Source organism: Ammospiza nelsoni, chromosome 4, assembly GCF_027579445.1.
Source record: "Ammospiza nelsoni isolate bAmmNel1 chromosome 4, bAmmNel1.pri, whole genome shotgun sequence".
NCBI classification, from domain to species: domain Eukaryota; kingdom Metazoa; phylum Chordata; class Aves; order Passeriformes; family Passerellidae; genus Ammospiza; species Ammospiza nelsoni.
In genome coordinates, this window is record NC_080636.1 from 65,988,148 (window position 1) to 66,007,138 (window position 18,991).

Genomic DNA, 18,991 nt, shown 5'->3' on the forward strand with positions numbered 1-18,991 from the left:
CTGTGTTGGGTCTTGCTCTGTCTTCCTAAGAGAAGTCAAAATGGTTCTGGTTCCAGTTTTTGTTATGATTTCCTCTTTATTTTATTGCTACTGCATGAATAAGCAGGATTTAGTGCTAATCTGCATATACATCTCCAGTACCTACAAAATTACAGGACTCTGTGCAGGAGGCTTGCCTTCTGATAGCTCCTGTTTTGTTTTCAGATTCTGATAAGGCCTCTCTTCGCTTCACTTGATGAAACATTCAAAATAGTCCATTAATTACTGAATGTACTTTCCAGGTACAGCTTTCTTCCTTCTAGAAACTAGGTTGGGAGCTCTGTGTTGACTGATACAAAAGCATAAAAGGAAATTAAATTTGCAGCTGGCCATAACCAGTTAAAATACCACACATATATTTGAAACAGCCAGAATTTTTTCTCCTTTCCTCAAGATTTTGCTCCTGCCTTCATTTTGGTCCAGGCTGCTGTTTTTGCTCCTGTCCTGCTGTACAGGTACATAAATGTGATGGGTTGACACTGGCCAGATGCCAGTGCACCTATGAGAGGTAGTGGGATTGATGCCCACGTTCTTCACAAAAAAGTAATTATCGCAAAACCACCACAATTACTATGTACTGGTTACTGTAATAGCTGCCTCTGCATCAAAAGGGGAGGTGATGTAGTCTAGAAGGTGGGACAGGACACAGTAAGGAGACAGGAAGCTCTTTTGAGATACCCAATTACTCTTTTCATATTAAACTATTTAGATGGAGAATATGTATTTCCAATTAATTCATGAATGCTCTTCTCTTAAAGATAATTGAGTGAATTTTTGTGTGGATTGGTATTGATTTTCCTTTAAACTGGAGGGAAAGAAACTTGTGTGAACCTGTAACTTTCATGGTATTGACATGAATGCTGGAAATTCATCTCTTCATTGTTTCTTTTCTCATGTTGGAATTCTTTTAGTCAGACAGTTTAATAAGTCAAGCCTCCTGACCCCACCCATCTCTGATTCCCATCTTATTCTTCAGTATTCAGCATGTCATGCATGAAGTAGTTTTTATTTTCCCTTCAGCAGTCTGTGGTGTATGCAGCAACTACCATGCTGCTGGCTGTCAAATGCATTTTTTCCACAATTGCTTTTCCTGCTCCAGAGTCGAGCAATGATAAAACAGCAAGGAGATTTTACCCACAGAATTCTTGATGGCTGTGGAATGCCACAGGATCTAGTAGATGGTATTACCTGACATGATGCTTAGGAGGCAAACTTTTCTTTCACACAGAAGAAATCTTGTATTAGAGGAAGTTGGAAGCCAGGAAAATATCAAAGAAAATTTCATATGTGCTTACTCTGTATTACCTTTCTCCTAGGCATCTGCCTTTTTTTTTTTTTTTTTTTTTTTAAATGGAGAAAGTATAGTGGTCTGAAATAATTTTTGGTCTGAATTTTTAGAATTTGGAAGACCAGTAATTTTGTTTAAAATGGAAATAATTAGTTGCCATAAATTGTTTGTTCCTAGAGCAGCCTATCTTGGAGTTCAGTTCCCACTTCTACAAGCAGCTGCATTACCACTCCCATTAATCACAAACCATAAGTTAAAAAATAGCCACTTAAACTGAATAATATATAGGTAATATTGTTGGGGTTATTTTAGCAGGAAATCAGCATACCACATTTTTGTCATAAAGCTTTTGATTTCTAAATAAAGCAATTCTTTTGTTTGGTCTTGTGTTTATGTTGACCTATGGCTTGGGCAGTTCTGCTCAGCTGTTTCTTCCCAGGTACTGCTGAGTCCCTGCTGGCTGAGTATGCTCGATCTTGGCTCTCCAACCCCCTGATTGTTTTTAGGGCTTATTGTCTTCACTTGGTTCCTGATAATCCATCTTTCTCACTTTCTGTGCTAAAATCTGATCCTTTTGAAAAAGGTAAGACTCTGGGTATGCCAATTTGTTCTAGTACTTTCCCTTTCACGCTGGCCCAGAAGCTGTTCTTGTTTGGATCAGGGGATGTAGTGGTTCACCAAGAAGCTTTCCTTCCCCACCCAACCTGTCTGAATCCAAAAAGTGACAACAGTCTCCTAAGCAATCAGATGATTTCATCAGTGGGTTTGCAGAACCACAAGAGATTGAAACTCTGCTAAACCATCTGTTTCCTGACAGGTTAGGTTTATTATTCCTGAATAAACTTCCGGAAAATGTTTTTGTGTCCTTAACAGTAAGAATTCAATAGACTGGAGATCAGTCTGGCTGCTAAGTGAAAAAGTTTATATTTTTTGTGAAGGCACAATGCAGCCACCTGTGTACTATTACAGTGTGGAAATTAGTCATTTGTCTGGTATAGCTTTTGGTCTGACCAGTTCTGGAGGTAATAAAACAATCCTTCTTTTTGTGGGTTTTTAAGTCGACTTCCCTTCTCACTCCACCAACAAATGCCATGCACATGCCTCTCTTAACCATGCTGGGTTTTGTACTGTTGGCTAAAATTGCTCATATCAACTTGTAGAGATCTTTTTTCCTTGTCCTACTTACAGGATGGATCTGAGGGGGCAATACAGTTCTGTTTAGTGCTTCCTTTTCTATGCATTCAAGTTATATGCCCCAAATCTGGTATTGGTTTTAATCCTAACAGTCTTTTAATTCATGATTTCTAGTATGAAGGAACACAAAATGACCTCTTTTCCTGGCTGGTTCTTCTCCAAACCAGGATAATCATTAAATTTAACCAGTTTGATTTTATACCTCTGTGCAATCCTTTCTCTTGAAGAGAACCCCTGTTCAGAGGCCTGGCTGACGAGGCTACAGCTGAGTAGATTTTTAGGTATCCATACTGAGGATTAAAATTCTGTTCAAGAAGCAGACAGCTTCTTGAACATGTGTTCCTTTTGCAAAGAATTTTGTTTATTTACTTGCTGGTGGAGGGGAAAATTACCTTAAAACAAGTCTATTTGGAAGAGCTAGGCAACTCCAGTGCATCTCACACTTTTGCTTTTACTTGCTGCATCCTAGAGTGTTGCCTTAAGCAAGGGAGTGATTTATTTTACTGTAATATGAAGTCGCAGCCATGGTCATTAGCTGAGATGAAGAGGCCACACAGCTGCCATTATGGCCCTCCTTAGGTCCATGGTGTGATTGGTGTCAAACCTGCCACACTTACATTTGGCCACTTCATCTCCTGTGTTGTTTCTAGTGCTTTTACTGTTGGTTTTTTTTTTCTCCACCTCCTGCTGAAGGAGGGTGCTGATACCTCTGCAGATCAAGAGGCCCAGTAATTAATCTGGGCTACATTTATTGTAGTTCAGCAGTGACTAGTCCATTGAAAAACAGACTGGCAGCTAATTGGCAAAAAAGTTTCTGAATCTGCTCAGAGCTTCCCACCAACACTGGATTTTACTAAGTGTCCTCATTTAGAACAACATTTTCTTTTTATGTTTACGGGAGTTTTTAAAAAGTCAAGTTATACTGCAGCCTGGAAGTGGCTTTTGAGTGTACTTTCTGCATTTGCTGAAGGCTGATGCAACGCTTGAGGTGTTGGCTGTAGAAACTGGGACAGAGCTGAGACCCACTGAGGCAAAGGGACAGCCTTGGTAGTGATCTCCAGCGAGGCTGGGAACATCTGCTGAGCTTGGCCTTGGGGAGTATAAAGAGAGAAATCTCTTAGCCTTAATAACAGCAGTAAGTGTAGTTGTCAGCCCTTTGGAATTAAATGCAAATCTCATGGGTTGTAATCACACAGTGCATTTTCCCTAATAAATAAGAGCTACACAAGGTGCAGCAGCACAGTGCAGAGCTTGCTATGCAGAATTCTCTCTCTGCTGAGGGACCAGTGGGAGGTACTTGGCTCAACACTTCTGCCAAGCAGGATGGCATCAAGAGTCCAAGAACACTGAGCATTGAAAAATAGTTACCACTTGTGTGTTCCTGATCACTGTAATGGCATGAAGGGTTTATCTTAAAAAGCAAAGAATCCCAAAGCAGTATTTTCATGTATTTGCCTGAGTTCTGGGGTGTCTTTTTAATAAATTGCAAGAGAACATGGAGAATAAATGGGTGGCTGAGGCCCCCTGGTGCCAGCAGAGCACACTGCCTGCCTTCAGCAAACAGCCACCAGATTTCACTTTTATTAATAATTACTTCTGGTTTTTTTAAATATTCTATATTTACTTTTACTTTTTAACACAGAGAAATATTGTTTAGGCTAGAATACCTCATGATGTACTAATCGTTTACATGCAATTGTTTCCTTAGTGGAAACATAAGTACTCCATCATTAATTTTTTGTGTCTTGTTTTGCAAAACTGAGCAGAAAATGAGAGAGGGGATTCTGTTTGCCACCATTATAACTAGTACTTGCATTGAAGGCAAAAAAATATACAAGAAAGCTGAAGACTTGTAAGGGAATTTTTTTTACCACATTCATATTTCTGCCCAAGAATGACTGAAAGGTACGCAGCTAATAGAGTCTGATGCTGTGGTGTATTTAATTGTGGGTGGGAGGGGCTAGGGAGGGAGGAGCTAGATGGTTGTGGGGTTTTGTTTTGGTTTTTTGGTTATTAGCCATGAGGTTTTGATCAAATTGCTAAGACCTTGAAAATCACTTTCAAATACTGTGATCTAAGATTCTGCAGTATGGACATAGGTTAGAATAGATTCCCTTTGTATTTAAAACTTACCTTAAAATTATATATTCACAACTATTGTGAATTAGTGCGGAGCTCTTCTAAGAGAAAGGGGAGGATCTAGAGAATAGCTCCATGCAGGGTAACTTAGTCATGGCTTGTTTCAGTATTTCTGTGTTGCACTAGTTCCAGAATTTGTTGTAAGTGTAGCTTTTGTCAATAGCTAGCTATTTATGCTTGTAAAACAAATTTTTGTCGCTCCATCAGTTATGAATAGCAGCTGATGAAGTTGAATAAATAAATTAATTTTGGTGTTTAGTCAGATAGTTGGCTTGTCACAGTCATCAGTCTGAAATAAATACTCCTCCTCATTTTGCTCTTGCACAAGTTTTTAGTGAGCAAGAGAAGTTGGTGAATATCCTCCAGAATGCTGTTGTATGCTATTCTTTAACAAGGAATTAAAAGAAAAGAGAATTGGAATGTAAAGTTAGGTCTTTATAAGTAAATATGCTTTGATTTCTGGATGTTGTGTAAACCAGTGCCTGCAGAGGGAAAGTTACCAAAAAACCCTGAAATAGCTGAGATGGAGTGGACAGAGTGAGAAGAGTAGAAAGTTAAATGGAATCTCTCTAGGTGACATGAGATCTGTGCCTTTTGTTCTTATTTAGAATGCACTTTGGAAAACTGTTATGGTGATCTGTACAAATTCCTGATCAGTTATTCACAGAAACTCCTCTTTAAGGCTGTCAGTCTATGGAGGAAATGGTAACTTTTGTCAAAATGCATAGTTATGGCAAAATGTTTTGCATGGTAAGTTTTGTTGTCTCTCTACAAAGGTGGTAAGATTGTTACGCCCAAGGTTGTAAAACAAAATGTGCTGAAAATGCAGATTTCTGCCTTTTTTTCTTTTCTTGTTTTAGATTTTGAGATGATTGAAGACTATAGGTACAATCTAGTTAGGCCTCTCTGCTGTCTTCTGAATAAACTCTCGTCACTATCTGAGTTTTGAAAATATTTTGTTCAGGTGAATTTTTTTATGAATATCAGTAGGAGACTTAAGAAGAGCAAATAAAAATAGGGGAGGGTTGAGATTTTTATTTCCTGATTAGGTGAGTTTCCATTGAATAGAGTATTTTACACTTTGACAGCATTTTCTACACTTTCTAGGGGGCAGTTCAGGGTGAAGAGACCTAGTTGTGGGATTTTGAGGGGATGTGTGTGTAGCACTGAACATACCCCACCATATTCAATGCTGATCCCTTAAACTTTTCTGGAGTTGTAAATGTCTCACTTTTGTTTGGAATAGCTGTGGAGCACTACATTTTTACAGATTAAAAAGTAAAAACATTCACTATAACATGTTGTTGGTTTGTTTTTTTTCAGTTCTTCAAGGATCTTATGCATAGCATATGAGGTTTTGCAAGGTTTGCAATATATGAACAAGCATGGAATGGTCCACCGAGCACTCTCCCCTTGCAATATCCTTTTGGACCGAAAGGTACAGCCACAGGAATAAATCTGTGGGTTTGTTTGCTGCTAACAAGTGCTCTGCTGTGTCATAGATGGACTCTGGACAGTCACAGTCCTTTCTTTGGGGTAAAAATTGCAGATCTGGAAATTTGTTTTGTTTATTTTTTTTAAACTACTATTTCCCCTCATTTCCTGAGTTTCAAATGTATTGCTGAATTAATTTTTCTATTCTATCCCAAACCACGCTTTTTCTCCCTTCTCAAAGTGGTAATCTAAGCCTATTTGTCATCACTAATTACTTGCAAGGTCTTCCTAGCTATTTGAATAGAAGAATACTTCTTCTGGTTAATTAGCTGTCACTAATATTTCTTGTGTTCCATGGTAATATGATACTTGCCTTTTAAGATACAAAGATTTTTTTTGTTCATGTTAAATTATTCAAATTTAAGTATCTGTCAGTTCTGTCCACAGACTATTGAGTTGGCAGAGAGGAAGACAATTTCTGGTCACAAAAGCTGAGAGAAATTAATAGCTGCTGTTGTCCTCAGAGCAGTTTCTTCATCAGAACCAGCAGCCAAAGAGTTTGACCTATCTGCATAACTCCTCTATCAATCCTTTTTTAATCAGTTTTGCTAGAATAACTAGATCCTCCCCTTGGAAGGCAAAAATAGGAGAGGACAAAAACAAGCAACACCAAAAATAAGGAATACATATATTTTTATATGCTTGAAAACAAATGAAAATCATAATAATGCTTTAACATGCAAAGGTTCTCTAGGATTTTAGGAGTATCTTAAAATCAATAAAAGAACAGAAGAGGGATGTGAGGCAAAAAACTTCTAAGCTCTCCCCTGCCCTTTGAAAGCTTTCTGATGTAGCCTTCTCTGTTGCACCATCTGGAGGCTGGCTGAGTGTAATTCAATATTCAGCAGAAATAAGGCCTCAGTTTAACTTCTATGCCTAATTTTTTGTTGTTTTGGTGTTAGCTTTCTGTCTTCACAAATAAAAAGAAATTACCTGGAAAAACTGTTTAAAATACATATTGATACTGTTAAGGAGAGCAAGATGGTAATGAATTGATGGGACATCTGCAGGAGCAAGGCTGGGTAAATGGAAGAGTTGTGGGAATATTGGTCATGTTTAGGGAGTTCTAGGAGTCAAACAGGGGTTTGAAACAGAAAAAATGTTCAGTAGAGTATTTAAGCCTTTTAAATTTACTGAAAATAATACTGTAACTTAAGAAGTTTTGACGTGTTCCAAACAAAGTGATTTACTTAATGCTCTTGAGAAGTAAAAGCATTAGAAATAAACACCTCTTTAACCTGACATGCACTTCTGCATAAGAGATGAGACATAAATGTATGAAGGTGTTTTTTATAGGTTTCTGTCCTCTGACAACTAATACAGTTTGAAATTATTTTTTAATTTTGTTTGTAACTTTTTAAATTTAACACAGATTCTTCCAGTGTTGGATTCTGCTGCTCTTGATAATTTATTTTTCCCTTTGCAGGGACATGTGAAGTTGGCTAAATTTGGGCTCTACCACATGACTGCTCAGGGTGTTGATGTTGATTTTCCTATAGGGTAAGGATTTAGCTACACAATAAAGATGAATCAGAGACTTAATTTTTCACAAAATAAATTATGTTTAGATCACCCCTTATACAGAAGCTTCTGATAATATCACTAAAGAGGTTGTCATCTGGCTAGGTGAGATGAATGAAAAATAGAGAATGGGCACCATGCCAGCATGTTAGCCTAGCTCTGTGATTCCCTTTATTCAGTCAGTCTTTATTCCCTACATTTGGCTTCAGATACTAATATTTCCCTATGACTTGGATTCCTAATTTCAAATTTAGGAAAGTGAACAATCAGTGCTTCGCTGTTGCCCACCAATGTAAGGTTTCTTTATAATTTTATTATTTATTTATGATGTCCCTTTATAATTTTATGATTTATTTTCAAGTGATCATACTGTATTAAAAATGACTACTTTGTTGCAGAGGGGTTTTTGTCACTTTTTGGTTTCTTGAGGTGTCATGTTGTTTCCAAATTAAATACTGAGATTATGTTTCCTTTCAAAACATGATTGTGTACTTTTTAGGTACTTTTACTGAAGTGCTGACAAAAAGAAAAGTGATGATATTATTTTTAAATCATCTGGTAGAAGGTAATATGTGTCCTTAACACTTTTTGTTACCTTTTTTGCAAATACAGAAGTTATTTGATGGGAACACACTATCAGTGGAAACCTACTGCCTCCATCCCGAGTTATGAGCCTAGGACACACTTATTTAATATCCTAATGCTGAAACTCAATCTCTCTTTTCCCTAAGATATGTAAATATACCACTTTGAAAGCTGAGGTTTACTTTCACAAAACAACGGAGCTAGTGATTGGGATTTGACCTTTCCTGTAGTAAACACTACACTGGAGTGAAACTGCAATGTGTAGATTTTGGCTGAATAAAAGAGACAGTATATTGGTTTCTCAGAATGCCAAATTATTCTGATTGTGTAATGGGAAGTCACACTTTTTAGTCAGAAGGATTGTATCTAATGTTGCTGCATCTTTCTAGGTACCCATCATATCTGGCACCTGAAGTAATTGCACAGGGAATAGGCAAACCCAGTGATCACACCCAGTGTGAGAAGCCTTTGCCTTCTGGCCCTAAATCAGATCTGTGGTCTCTTGGGATAATATTATTTGAGCTGTGTGTGGTATGTAAGAGAATAATTCTCTTGAAATTCTCTGGGGGAATAGTTTCATTAACTTGATTGCTCTTGAATGTGGGGTTAATGACACCCTGCCCATCACCCAAGCCCAAATAACAGGATATGCTAGCATTCCTACCTGGACAGTACTGTACTGGTTTTTGAAGGAATAGGATGTATTTTGGTATGTAGGGTGCTTGGTATATCTGCTAACCATGAAGGATAGTTACCTGTGGAGCCACAAGAATTTGACTGCAAGGCAGTTCCATTTAAGAGAAGTTATCAATGATACATTTTTGCTGTATCATGATGTGAAACTGTGTCTGCCATAGTTGGGGTAAATAAGGTTTTCTGTTCTTACATATAGTTTTGTTGTGTCTAAAATTCACATGTAGAAGCTTATTTCACTGGTTTTGTATAAAGATGGAATATAATGTTATCTACATATTTTTATGTAGTAGCTATTTCTTTCAAATTCAAGTGTAATTTGACTTTTTTGTTTTGTAGGGGAGAAAATTATTTCAGAGTTTGGAGATAGCAGAAAGACTGAAGTTTATACTTACGTTAGGTAAGTAGAACAAAATCAATTTTTCAAATTTCCAAGCAGCTCTATGATTAGAGCTTTGTAGACTAATCAGCTTATGGTGCTCAGACCTAAAGCACTTTACCTTTGTCATCTTTCATCTACAGATTTAAATAGGCATTGGTAGTGTGTTGCTCCTCTAGGGAAAGTATGGAGCTGGATGCCAGGGAAAAAACTTGGGAAAAGCTGGCAGCATATTAGAGTAAGGGCAAACTGTTAAAGAAAAATTAAAGACAAGAAAACATCCTCACAAATGATGGTTGTTTTCATGGTTATTTGTTGGTTTCTGTTGGAGGAGGTTTCTGAAATTAGTTAGGAATTGATGACACTGAAGGAAACTATCCCCTACAGTGCCTGTGTAGTAATGGCCAATCAGGGAGAAGCAGGACTCAAATAGGAAGACAGAAATAAAGAGGTATGAGAAGTGTTTTAGTGAATTGAGGCTTTTGTCTCTGGTTTCACCTTCAAACTATAAAACATCACTGCACAAGTGGAATTTTGGCTTAATGTCAATGAGTCAGGAAGTGTGACTATCCTCGCAGATTTTAAAACTTGATTTTTGGTGGTGTTTATGTATAAACCATGGGAAGGGGAAAGGCATGAGTTTGCAATTTGAAGCCTTAACAGTAAGTTATCATTGTCCAGAGCAAACAGCAATACTGTTAGAATTAATTGCTCTCAGGAGAAATATCTTTTTCATTCAGCAGCTAGTGCTTGAGTGCTGAAATTCTGACTCTTTTGGGGATTTGCTAACAAGGCTTCCTAAGGCATCTCCATACACTTCAATCTGAATTCAAGTTGTTGGTTTATCCACTGAAAAGCATTCATGTCCTGACTTGGGAACTATTTGTTCAATAAAGTAGTGACAAGAAGTTCTAAAAAACTGCTAGTATTATCTGCAAGGAGCAACAGAGGCAAAAATTACTTCAAATTTCATGTAGGTACCCCTAAGTTCTTCCAAAGATTTATTTTAATTTATTTGTTTATAAGTTAAAAGACTGTTTCACTTTATTTGGCAGAGACTGACACTCTGGATTAGATGTGGTACTTAACTTTCCTAGGCTTCTGTCTGCATAGGTTACAATAATTTTCATTTCTGATTTTCATAATTCACTTTCAAGTGATGTGGCAGCATCAGTAAAAAGCCAAATTTAAGTGCTTTTATTTGAGTGGACATTTATCTGATATTCTTTTTAATTGATATCACTCTATTAATAATTGACTTTTTCTTGTTCTGTTTGTTTTCCAAAGGCTGTGTAGATGATATTGTAACTGTATTGGCTGAAGAACATGGTTGCCTTGATATTATTAAGGTTTGTGAAACTTATTTGTTCTTTCATGCTGTCTTACCCAGAATATTTTATTATTGCTACATAGTATTTTGTGTATTTATTTCTTAATTCATTTGGTCAGTTACTGTATTGCAGTATGATGAAACATTTTGAAGTCATAACTACATATCTAAGATCCTTTCAAATAGCCAGCACTTGTAATATTCTTTCTTAAAATTGCTGTCAGTCTCAGTAAATGTTGATGCTCTCTGATTAGTTTAATAAGCTATAAATTTTCTTTAAAGTTTTGATGATTAAGTATTTTTCTTCCAGAAATTGTGTCCTCCAGCTGGTCCACTTCACAGATTCTGATAGTGTAGGTTTATATAGTTCAACTTTCCCTTACCCATAAAAATGATTACTGAGTCTTAGTGTCTGTATATTTTGGGACATTATATAAAAGAGTTCTGATTGTTAGCAGAAGGAAGTGGCCAGGCACTGCATTGTTTCCAGCAGGGTACAGAATATCTAATTTAAAAAATAACTAAAAGGCAGCATACGTTGCACATTTTTCAGATTTTTTTCCCCTAAATGAAATGTAGGATTGGGAGGTGAGAAGAATTGCTTCCCCAGAATTTTGGTCTCACACGGCCAACCTCATGTGTGTAGGTGTGAAATTTTATTGCCCTCAAAGGAATATCCTGTATGTTAAAAGTTAAGTATGAGCCAAGTGACTTGCTGAATTAAGACAGTAATAAACAGGCCTCCTCCATATTTTTCTTATGTTCCAGGACCTTTCAGAAAATGTCGCAGCTCTGCTGAAGAAATGCCTTACGTTCCAGCCTTCTAAGAGGCAAGTGTTCAGTCCAAGGGCCTGGTGAACGCTGTGGGTTACTGTGAAATCAGAACTGTTGCTGAACCTTTCTTTGGAATACTGACATTTGGGCTCCCTATAAGAAATTCTCAGTTTTGTGCTTTTCAGTGATTAAAAGAGAAGAATTAGAGGTCTGAATTGGGGCTGTAAACAGACTAGTTTGTTGTACCGCATGAATTGAAAAATGTTGGTGGGTATTTTTTGCTATTAAAATTTCTGAAACCCAATCTAATTAGCAATAACTTGCTAAAATATTCATTACTGGGGACCTTTTTTGCCAAAATGCAACATTTTTGGGAGCACTTTGCTCTAATTGTTTTATCCTCTTCTCTTAATTTAAGGCCAACTCCAGAGGGATTGCTACATGACAGTTTGTTCAGTGAAGTATCCCCACTATATCCTCCCTTCCACAAACCTGCTGGTCTGTTCTCATCTTCTCCAAGGTGTGCCAATTTAACACTGCCTGAAGACATAAGTCAATTATGTAAAGGTAAAAGCAGGTAGTGGGATAAATGTCATTGGAGGGGGAAGGAAAATAAAGTGTTACTGCATTTTCTCTCCAACAAATTATTGACAGACACTAGATGTTAAATGTTACAACACTAGATTAATGCAGTAAGTTGTTTAATGGAAGGAGACATCAACAAAAATCTTTTCAGGGATATGTGCAAGCCAAAGGAGTCACATCTTAATTTTATGCTTCAAACTCAGGGGAAAAAATAACATTAGTATTCAAGTCCATGTTGCAAAAGCAGTGTTGTCTTTTGCTTTCAGAATTTGGACACATGCATGTAGAAGGTCACTTTTTTCTGCCATTGATAATTGAATTTTGCTAGATTGTAACATAAAATGATTTTTGGAAGTACTGGAAAGCAAAATCTTTGTGAAAGAGGTCACATTCTGGACTAAAAGATTAAAGTTCTAAGTTTTAAACCACAGTATGTTGAAAATGTTATGGCTCTTAAATCCTGATTAGTTTTTTTTTCTTATGAACTTGGAGATGTTTAGAAAATCTCATCTAGACAAAGATTTTTTGCCTTGTTAGAATGAGGTATGTGAGGAGAAGAGAGATTATAAATACTCAGTAGGAATCACTTGTTTCTTATTTTAAGTCTTAGTGCTATGCATAGAACACTGTTTTGTTTTGTTTAAAAACACACGGGAAGCAAAAGTCCACACTCAATGTATTCATGTGAGGAGTTCATGGCAAACTGCGGAAATAGCTGCATTTGTAATGACTTCTTTCCTTAAATCTCCTTAAAGAGCACTTGCAAAGGAAAGATCACTTTTCCTCTAACTTCACATTAAGATCATGACCTTTCAAGCAGAATCATTTTTTTTTTCAGCAGTATGTGTTTAGAGTTGTAGAAAGAAATACAAACTACCTAAAAGGCTGTAATTTATTTTTGTGTCATTTCTCCCAACAGATGAAGATAATGATTACCTAGCAGAAAGATCAGTTGAAGAGGTTTATTATCTCTGGTGTTTGGCTGGAGGAGACTTGGAGAAAGAACTTGTCAACAAGGAAATAATTCGATCAAAGCCACCTGTCTGCACACTTCCCAAGTAAGGGTGGGGAAGCACTTTAAATGGATGGATGGATGGATGGATGGATGGATGGATGGATGGATGGATGGATGGATGGATGGAAAACAATAGTTATTGCGAGAACATACTTAGTTTAAAGACCTGAATATGTGAAAACACTGAAAATGGCATTCTTGAACAGAAGAAAATTTTCACTTCCCCTCTTATCCAGTTTAAGGTGTTATTTGAATGCCTTGTAACTGTCTCCTACCTATTGCTTTCTGAATTTGAAAAGATGCTGGTGAAGCGGAAAATACTGTAATGGGAGTCCTTAAATTTTGCACACTTTCCAATAGTATTAAGTTTTACTAATAATGTCTCACTGTGCTTCAGGGGGATATTTGTAATCTAATTTAATATGTTATGTAGTGAATTCTTACATTCTGAATTCACTTTCACAGAGCAGCAGTACTGAATGGAGAACCCAATTATTCAGCAGATCATCTAATTACTTTTTTTCCAAAATGCTTTGTTTTATGATTTAGAACTCTGTATCAGCATTTTAGTGATTGCTACTTTTATCTTACTGTAAAATTACTGCACATGTTGCAATTTTATGTTGAACATTGGTGTTTTAATCCTATGATCTGATCTTAACAGCATAATTAGCTGCCCATATATATCAATTTATTGTTTCTGTGTTTAAAAACCAGGTGAAGTATGTTCAGCCAAAATCCAATATCTTTTAAAAGAAAGATGGTGGAAATAGATTTTAAGTGTTATTTTGGTATCAAAATTAGTGTGAGATTTTTGAGGAGTTGCTTATTTCTTTGCTCATAGGTGAATGCCGATGCTTTTCAATTTTGAGGGACAAATATTTTCCACCCTACTGTCTATCTTGAAGATGAGGAGTTAATTTCAAAAATGCAATCTGTCTCCTAAGTGACACTGAGAATGCTAGATTAAATTATGAAAATCAGTTTCATGTGGCCTTCTTTTAAAATATCATAATAATGGAAAATTTCTGTACACTCTACCTTGGATACATTTGTATCCTTAGATGGACTGCAACAGAAAAGGTCAGACTTTCACTTGGGGTTTTTTGTCATGATGGGAACTGCCTTTCATATGATAATAATATTTTATTTTTGCTTTTCACAATAAATGACAGATCTGTTCTGTGTGAGAACAAGCAATAAAAGGGGTTATTAATCCCATATCTCATAACTCTTTCTTTATGTGCAAAGCAAAGTTACAGAGAACCTGAAATGTGCCATTTTACAAAAGAAGCTGTCTGAATAACTTAAGTTTATTGTACATTCCCTTGATAGCAGGTTTCATGCCATGCAGAGTCAGTACAATATACTTCTAAGACCTAATACTTTGTTTTAAAGAGGAAACTTCTTGATGTAAGAGATTTTTTCCTAGCTCAAGTCCTGTGTTATAAAGTGACCTGATTTTTTTGTTGTTCTCGTTTTTGAAGCTTTTTATTAGAAGATGGTGAGAGCTTTGGGCAAGGACGAGATAGAAGTTCCCTCCTAGATGACACAACTGTGACTTTGTCTCTGTGCCAGCTCCGAAATGTAAGAGTGATACTGTGCATTCATTATGTTCTTCTCTGCAGAAACATTTGTTTAAAGGGAATATGTAACAGCAGCTCCTACTGCTCTTTCTGCCAACGGAAGTGTCATTGATTCCAAGAGAACACTTCTTAGTGTCCAAGTCAGATTCTGGTTTGTGCAGTTAAATTGCTTTGCCTGCAAAAGCTTAGTAAATTTTATTTGTCTTCTGTCCCTCCCTTTCCTTTTTCTGTTACCTGCTTTTTTCCAGTGTAGTGCAGATTGTTCTGTACCACTTGGTATTCTCCACAATTGCTACAAACTATTTGCTCAGGGAATGTCTCCTGTATGCATTAATTACTGTCTGTCAATGGCTCACATTATCCAAAAGCAAACCAATTCATTTCCGTTTTGGCTCCTCTAAAGTTTTATACTTAACATTTGATACCAATGTTCTGCTAGTTGATTATTAATTTTTGAAGTACATGGCATGAAATGGCTAGTTCAAAAGATCTCTTCAAAGCATTTTGCAAAAATGCTGTAATGCAGTTTTCTTCCATCTTCATTGGGTTCATTGGGAAAATCAGCACATGATAACTCATGGTTTGGCTTGGTGTAATGATCAGTTACAAGATTTACTCTATCTATCACTGAAATGTTTTAATTGTTAACTTGTCTTTGCTCATGTAGAGCTTTATTGCTATCAAACTGAGAAACTATGCTGCACTGTTTGCAGCACTTTTTATAGTAGCAAATTCAATTCTGTCAGGTTTTTTCTTTGAAAAACCCTTTTCATAATACAGGGGTTAGGACAAAAAAGAAGGTGACTCCTGACTGCCCCTTAATATTGGAGGTAGTGTGTCAAACACTGTGTAAACACATTTCTTCAGTAGAACTTTGCACTGCTTCACACAAATGCATCAAGGCAGACCAAAGAACTGGGTTATTTTTGTCAGTACATCAGTGGGGCTTGCGAGGCAGGAGGGAGGTTAAAAATATGCAACATCTATTTTAAACATAATACCCTCTGCAGCTTCTGCTGTTGTTCTCACTAGAGGGCAGTTTTTAAAGGCTTTTTTAAAATGTTTTGATTTGAAATTTTGGATATTGCTGCCTTCTTTTATAAGTGCAGCAGGAAATAATTGCATACTGAAGTTTCATTTTGTGGAAGATGCAAGACTGAACCTTGCAATGTTAGTTGAAATAAGTTTTTGAACTTGTGCAATTTTTCAGACACCTTTATAGAGCAGAGCATGATGCTTATAATCAAAAGAGGAGCAGTACTGAGTGAACGGAGAGTGAACTCTTCTGTCAGCCCCAAGAGGAGAAGGCTGTGTGCCGTGTGCCTGCAATTTTAAGGGCTGAACTGTAAGACAGAGCACTGCAGGGAACATGGCATTTAAACATTATTCATGCACCATAAGATGTCTGAAAACTTCAGTCAAAAATCCAACCCTGTTTGTCTGTCACCTTTGCTGAGTGTATTTCCTAAAAGGAATTCAAGTTTGTGTAACTCCTGACCTGATTAGAACCATATAAGCAGGTTGTGCAGTTGTTTTGCAGCTACTTGGATAGGAAGTCCATGAAGAGAAATGAGGAAACCAAGAAAAATTATGTAATCCTATTGATCTATTAATCCATGGTGCCTATAAACTATTTTTTGTGTGGAAATAGGTTTATGGATGTCTTTAGGCAGGAGAACTTCCAAACGGAAGTTTTAGTGTTGAAACTTCCAAAAGGTTTTAGTGTTGAAGGTTGAATGCTTCATTGCTGGCAAAGGACTGAGCTAATGTTTAGGTCTCAAGGCAAGTTACTGAATTTGACAAATGAATTGCTATTTAATAGTTTTTGTATTCCACTAAGATTTCCGCTTGAATTCTGAGCAGCATTCTGATAACAAATTATTTTTCTTCCTCCTTTCAGAGACTGAAGGATGTTGGTGGAGAAGCATTTTATCCACTGCTTGAGGATGAGTAAGTATGTGTGTAAATTGGTACATCTGTAACACACTGAATTTTGAGTTATTAGTTTTGTTTTTGTGGCACACTGCACAGCTGGATGTAACAGCCTCCCAAAAGCAAAACTAACATGTCTTTGTTTGGCTCTGAAAGCCAAGAGCTGATGAACATGCTGCACTTCAGACCCTGATACCAAACTGAGGATCTTAGCTTCTGTCCTGGAAATCAATTGTTTGTGTTGAATACTCAAAATTACTTGTTTATTCTTGTTTCTGACTAAGAAATGATTCATGCAGTATTAGTTATTTTCAGTGATTGTGTTTTCTTGCTGTTCACTGTTACCCTGTTTTTTCCAGCCAGCCAGCTTTACCTCATTCCAACAGTAGCAATGAGCTCTCTGCAGCTGCTACCCTTCCTCTGATCATCCGGGAGAGGGACACAGAGTACCAGCTAAACAGAATTGTCCTGTTTGACAGGCTGTTGAAGGTATGGAGTCCTTGTGATGCTGGATAATTGGATTTGGTCTGTTAATTGGAAGATTTTGAAAGACCAAGTAATTGTAAAAGGAAGCAGAGGTACAAGAGACCACAGCAGGAAAGGGGGAAGAAAAAAACCCTTCAGAAGTGTAAGAAGATTGAAAATAAAAATAGAACAAATTATTCTCAGTACTGGTGAATATAAACTTAGATTTTAAAGTATCCACATGGAAATAGAGCTGCTGCTAATGCTGGTTACTTACTGATGAAAATAATTTTATATCCTTTATTTTATAACAGACTAAGCTATTATAGGTATAAATATGCCTGTAACATTTCTGCATTTCCAAGCAGTGAAGTATTTGAAGACATGGCAGTGCCATGTTATTAATGTGAGATTTATACTGGGTAAAGGAATAGCACCCCCTAATTTACATATATGCAGAGAGATAGATTCCTGTTTAAGAACGAGAGAGCTGATGCACATTATCAGGCGTAAACTAGAAATGTTTCATAAAACCAAGGTGGATATATATTATGAAAAGACATATATAATGAAGAAAAAATTGATAGTACAAATTTGGATTAGTAGATCTATCCAGTATATACCAAAGCACATGAATGCATTTATGAGAATGAGCGGACATGTTAACATCAAACAGTAGTCCTTCATTCAGGCCTTCCAGTTAGGGATTAAATTCACTTTTTGTGTAACTTGTATTCACTGTTTTCATTTGGGGAAAGACTGTTCCTGTTTTGAGATTTGAATTGTTTCAGTTACATGATAACATTTTTTTTGGGTAATCTCTTCTCTTTGAAGGCCTATCCGTACAAGAAAAACCAAATTTGGAAAGAAGCCAGGATTGACATCCCTCCCCTTCTGAGAGGCATAACCTGGGCTGCCTTGTTGGGTGTTGAGGTAAGGGTGTTTGTAGAAGTTCCAGTACTGACTGATGATGGAGTGTGTTAGGAATGGGGTCAAGGAAGCTGGAATGGGGTTAAAGATCTGGCAGGTAGGTTGCTGGAATTTCAAACAAAATGAGTCATGAAATTGTGCAAATAAAGATGATGCTCTGACAAACTTGCTTCTTTTCTGTAAGGTTATTGGATTTCAGAAAGCATATGTGAACTTGACTGCCTTTAATTTTGATTATTATTTTCAATGGAAAATAATACCCTGACATTTGGTAGTTAACTGGGGTTTTTTGTTTTGATTTTTAATATTTTGACAAATGCAGTTGACAGTCCTTCTACTCCAGTCAGTAGGAGCCCAAGCAGGAAATGTATTTTTCTCACCTACCAATCAATACACTTCCCAGAAAGAATGGAGAATAAATGAGTCAAATGCAGTCCTTTGGGACAATGGAATGTCCCAGAAATTAGGTTTCCTTACAGAGTTGCTGGACTACCCAGCTTTTGGATTTACCTTGCTTGCAATCCTGCAGCAGCAGATCATAAAGATTCTTAGCGATAACACATCCTAGGTTATTCAGGAGATTTAGCTTAGGATGTGGTCTTTTGAGTACCATATACTATAATCAACAAAAAAGCTGGAAAGATTAATAAAAACTGCTGGTCAGGCTTGTAGCCTGAGTCTTGGGAAATGAGTCAATTCTCATGCTTCAGCAACTTGCCAGCTGTACAATATGGGTGTTTTCCTGTCCCATAACATTAAAATGGACTTGTTAATAGAATAGAGAGCACCTCTTGACTTGAAAATGGGAAACTACAAAGTGCATAGCTTTCTACATAAACAACTGAAAATCACTGAAGATCAGGCTGAGGAGATCTATAGGAAGGTCTGTATGTCTTGAGTTAATAACAGAATAAAGATGGTTTTGTTGAAATTAAGCTGTCAGAATCTTCTGTTCTTCTGCTAACTAAAGTTCCTAACAAAAACAGTCAGCTTCTCATATCACCATGTATGTTGTCATGTGCACTTATGTTGGTGAGGGCTT

At 36.8% G+C, this 18,991-nt stretch overlaps 1 protein-coding gene across 2 annotated transcripts in view; it reads left to right on the forward strand.

Annotated features, from left to right (window-relative positions):
* Positions 1-18,991, forward strand: part of TBCK (TBC1 domain containing kinase) — an 88,573-nt gene that overhangs the window by 15,622 nt on the left and 53,960 nt on the right. For both annotated transcript variants that reach the window (XM_059470272.1, XM_059470273.1), the window contains 12 exons: positions 5,984-6,098; positions 7,581-7,654; positions 8,650-8,791; positions 9,293-9,353; positions 10,620-10,681; positions 11,431-11,492; positions 11,855-12,003; positions 12,941-13,079; positions 14,524-14,623; positions 16,523-16,572; positions 16,914-17,043; positions 17,854-17,952. In XM_059470272.1, coding sequence (XP_059326255.1) covers positions 5,984-6,098; positions 7,581-7,654; positions 8,650-8,791; positions 9,293-9,353; positions 10,620-10,681; positions 11,431-11,492; positions 11,855-12,003; positions 12,941-13,079; positions 14,524-14,623; positions 16,523-16,572; positions 16,914-17,043; positions 17,854-17,952 — 1,183 coding nt within the window. The remainder of the gene's footprint in view (positions 1-5,983; positions 6,099-7,580; positions 7,655-8,649; positions 8,792-9,292; positions 9,354-10,619; positions 10,682-11,430; positions 11,493-11,854; positions 12,004-12,940; positions 13,080-14,523; positions 14,624-16,522; positions 16,573-16,913; positions 17,044-17,853; positions 17,953-18,991) is intronic.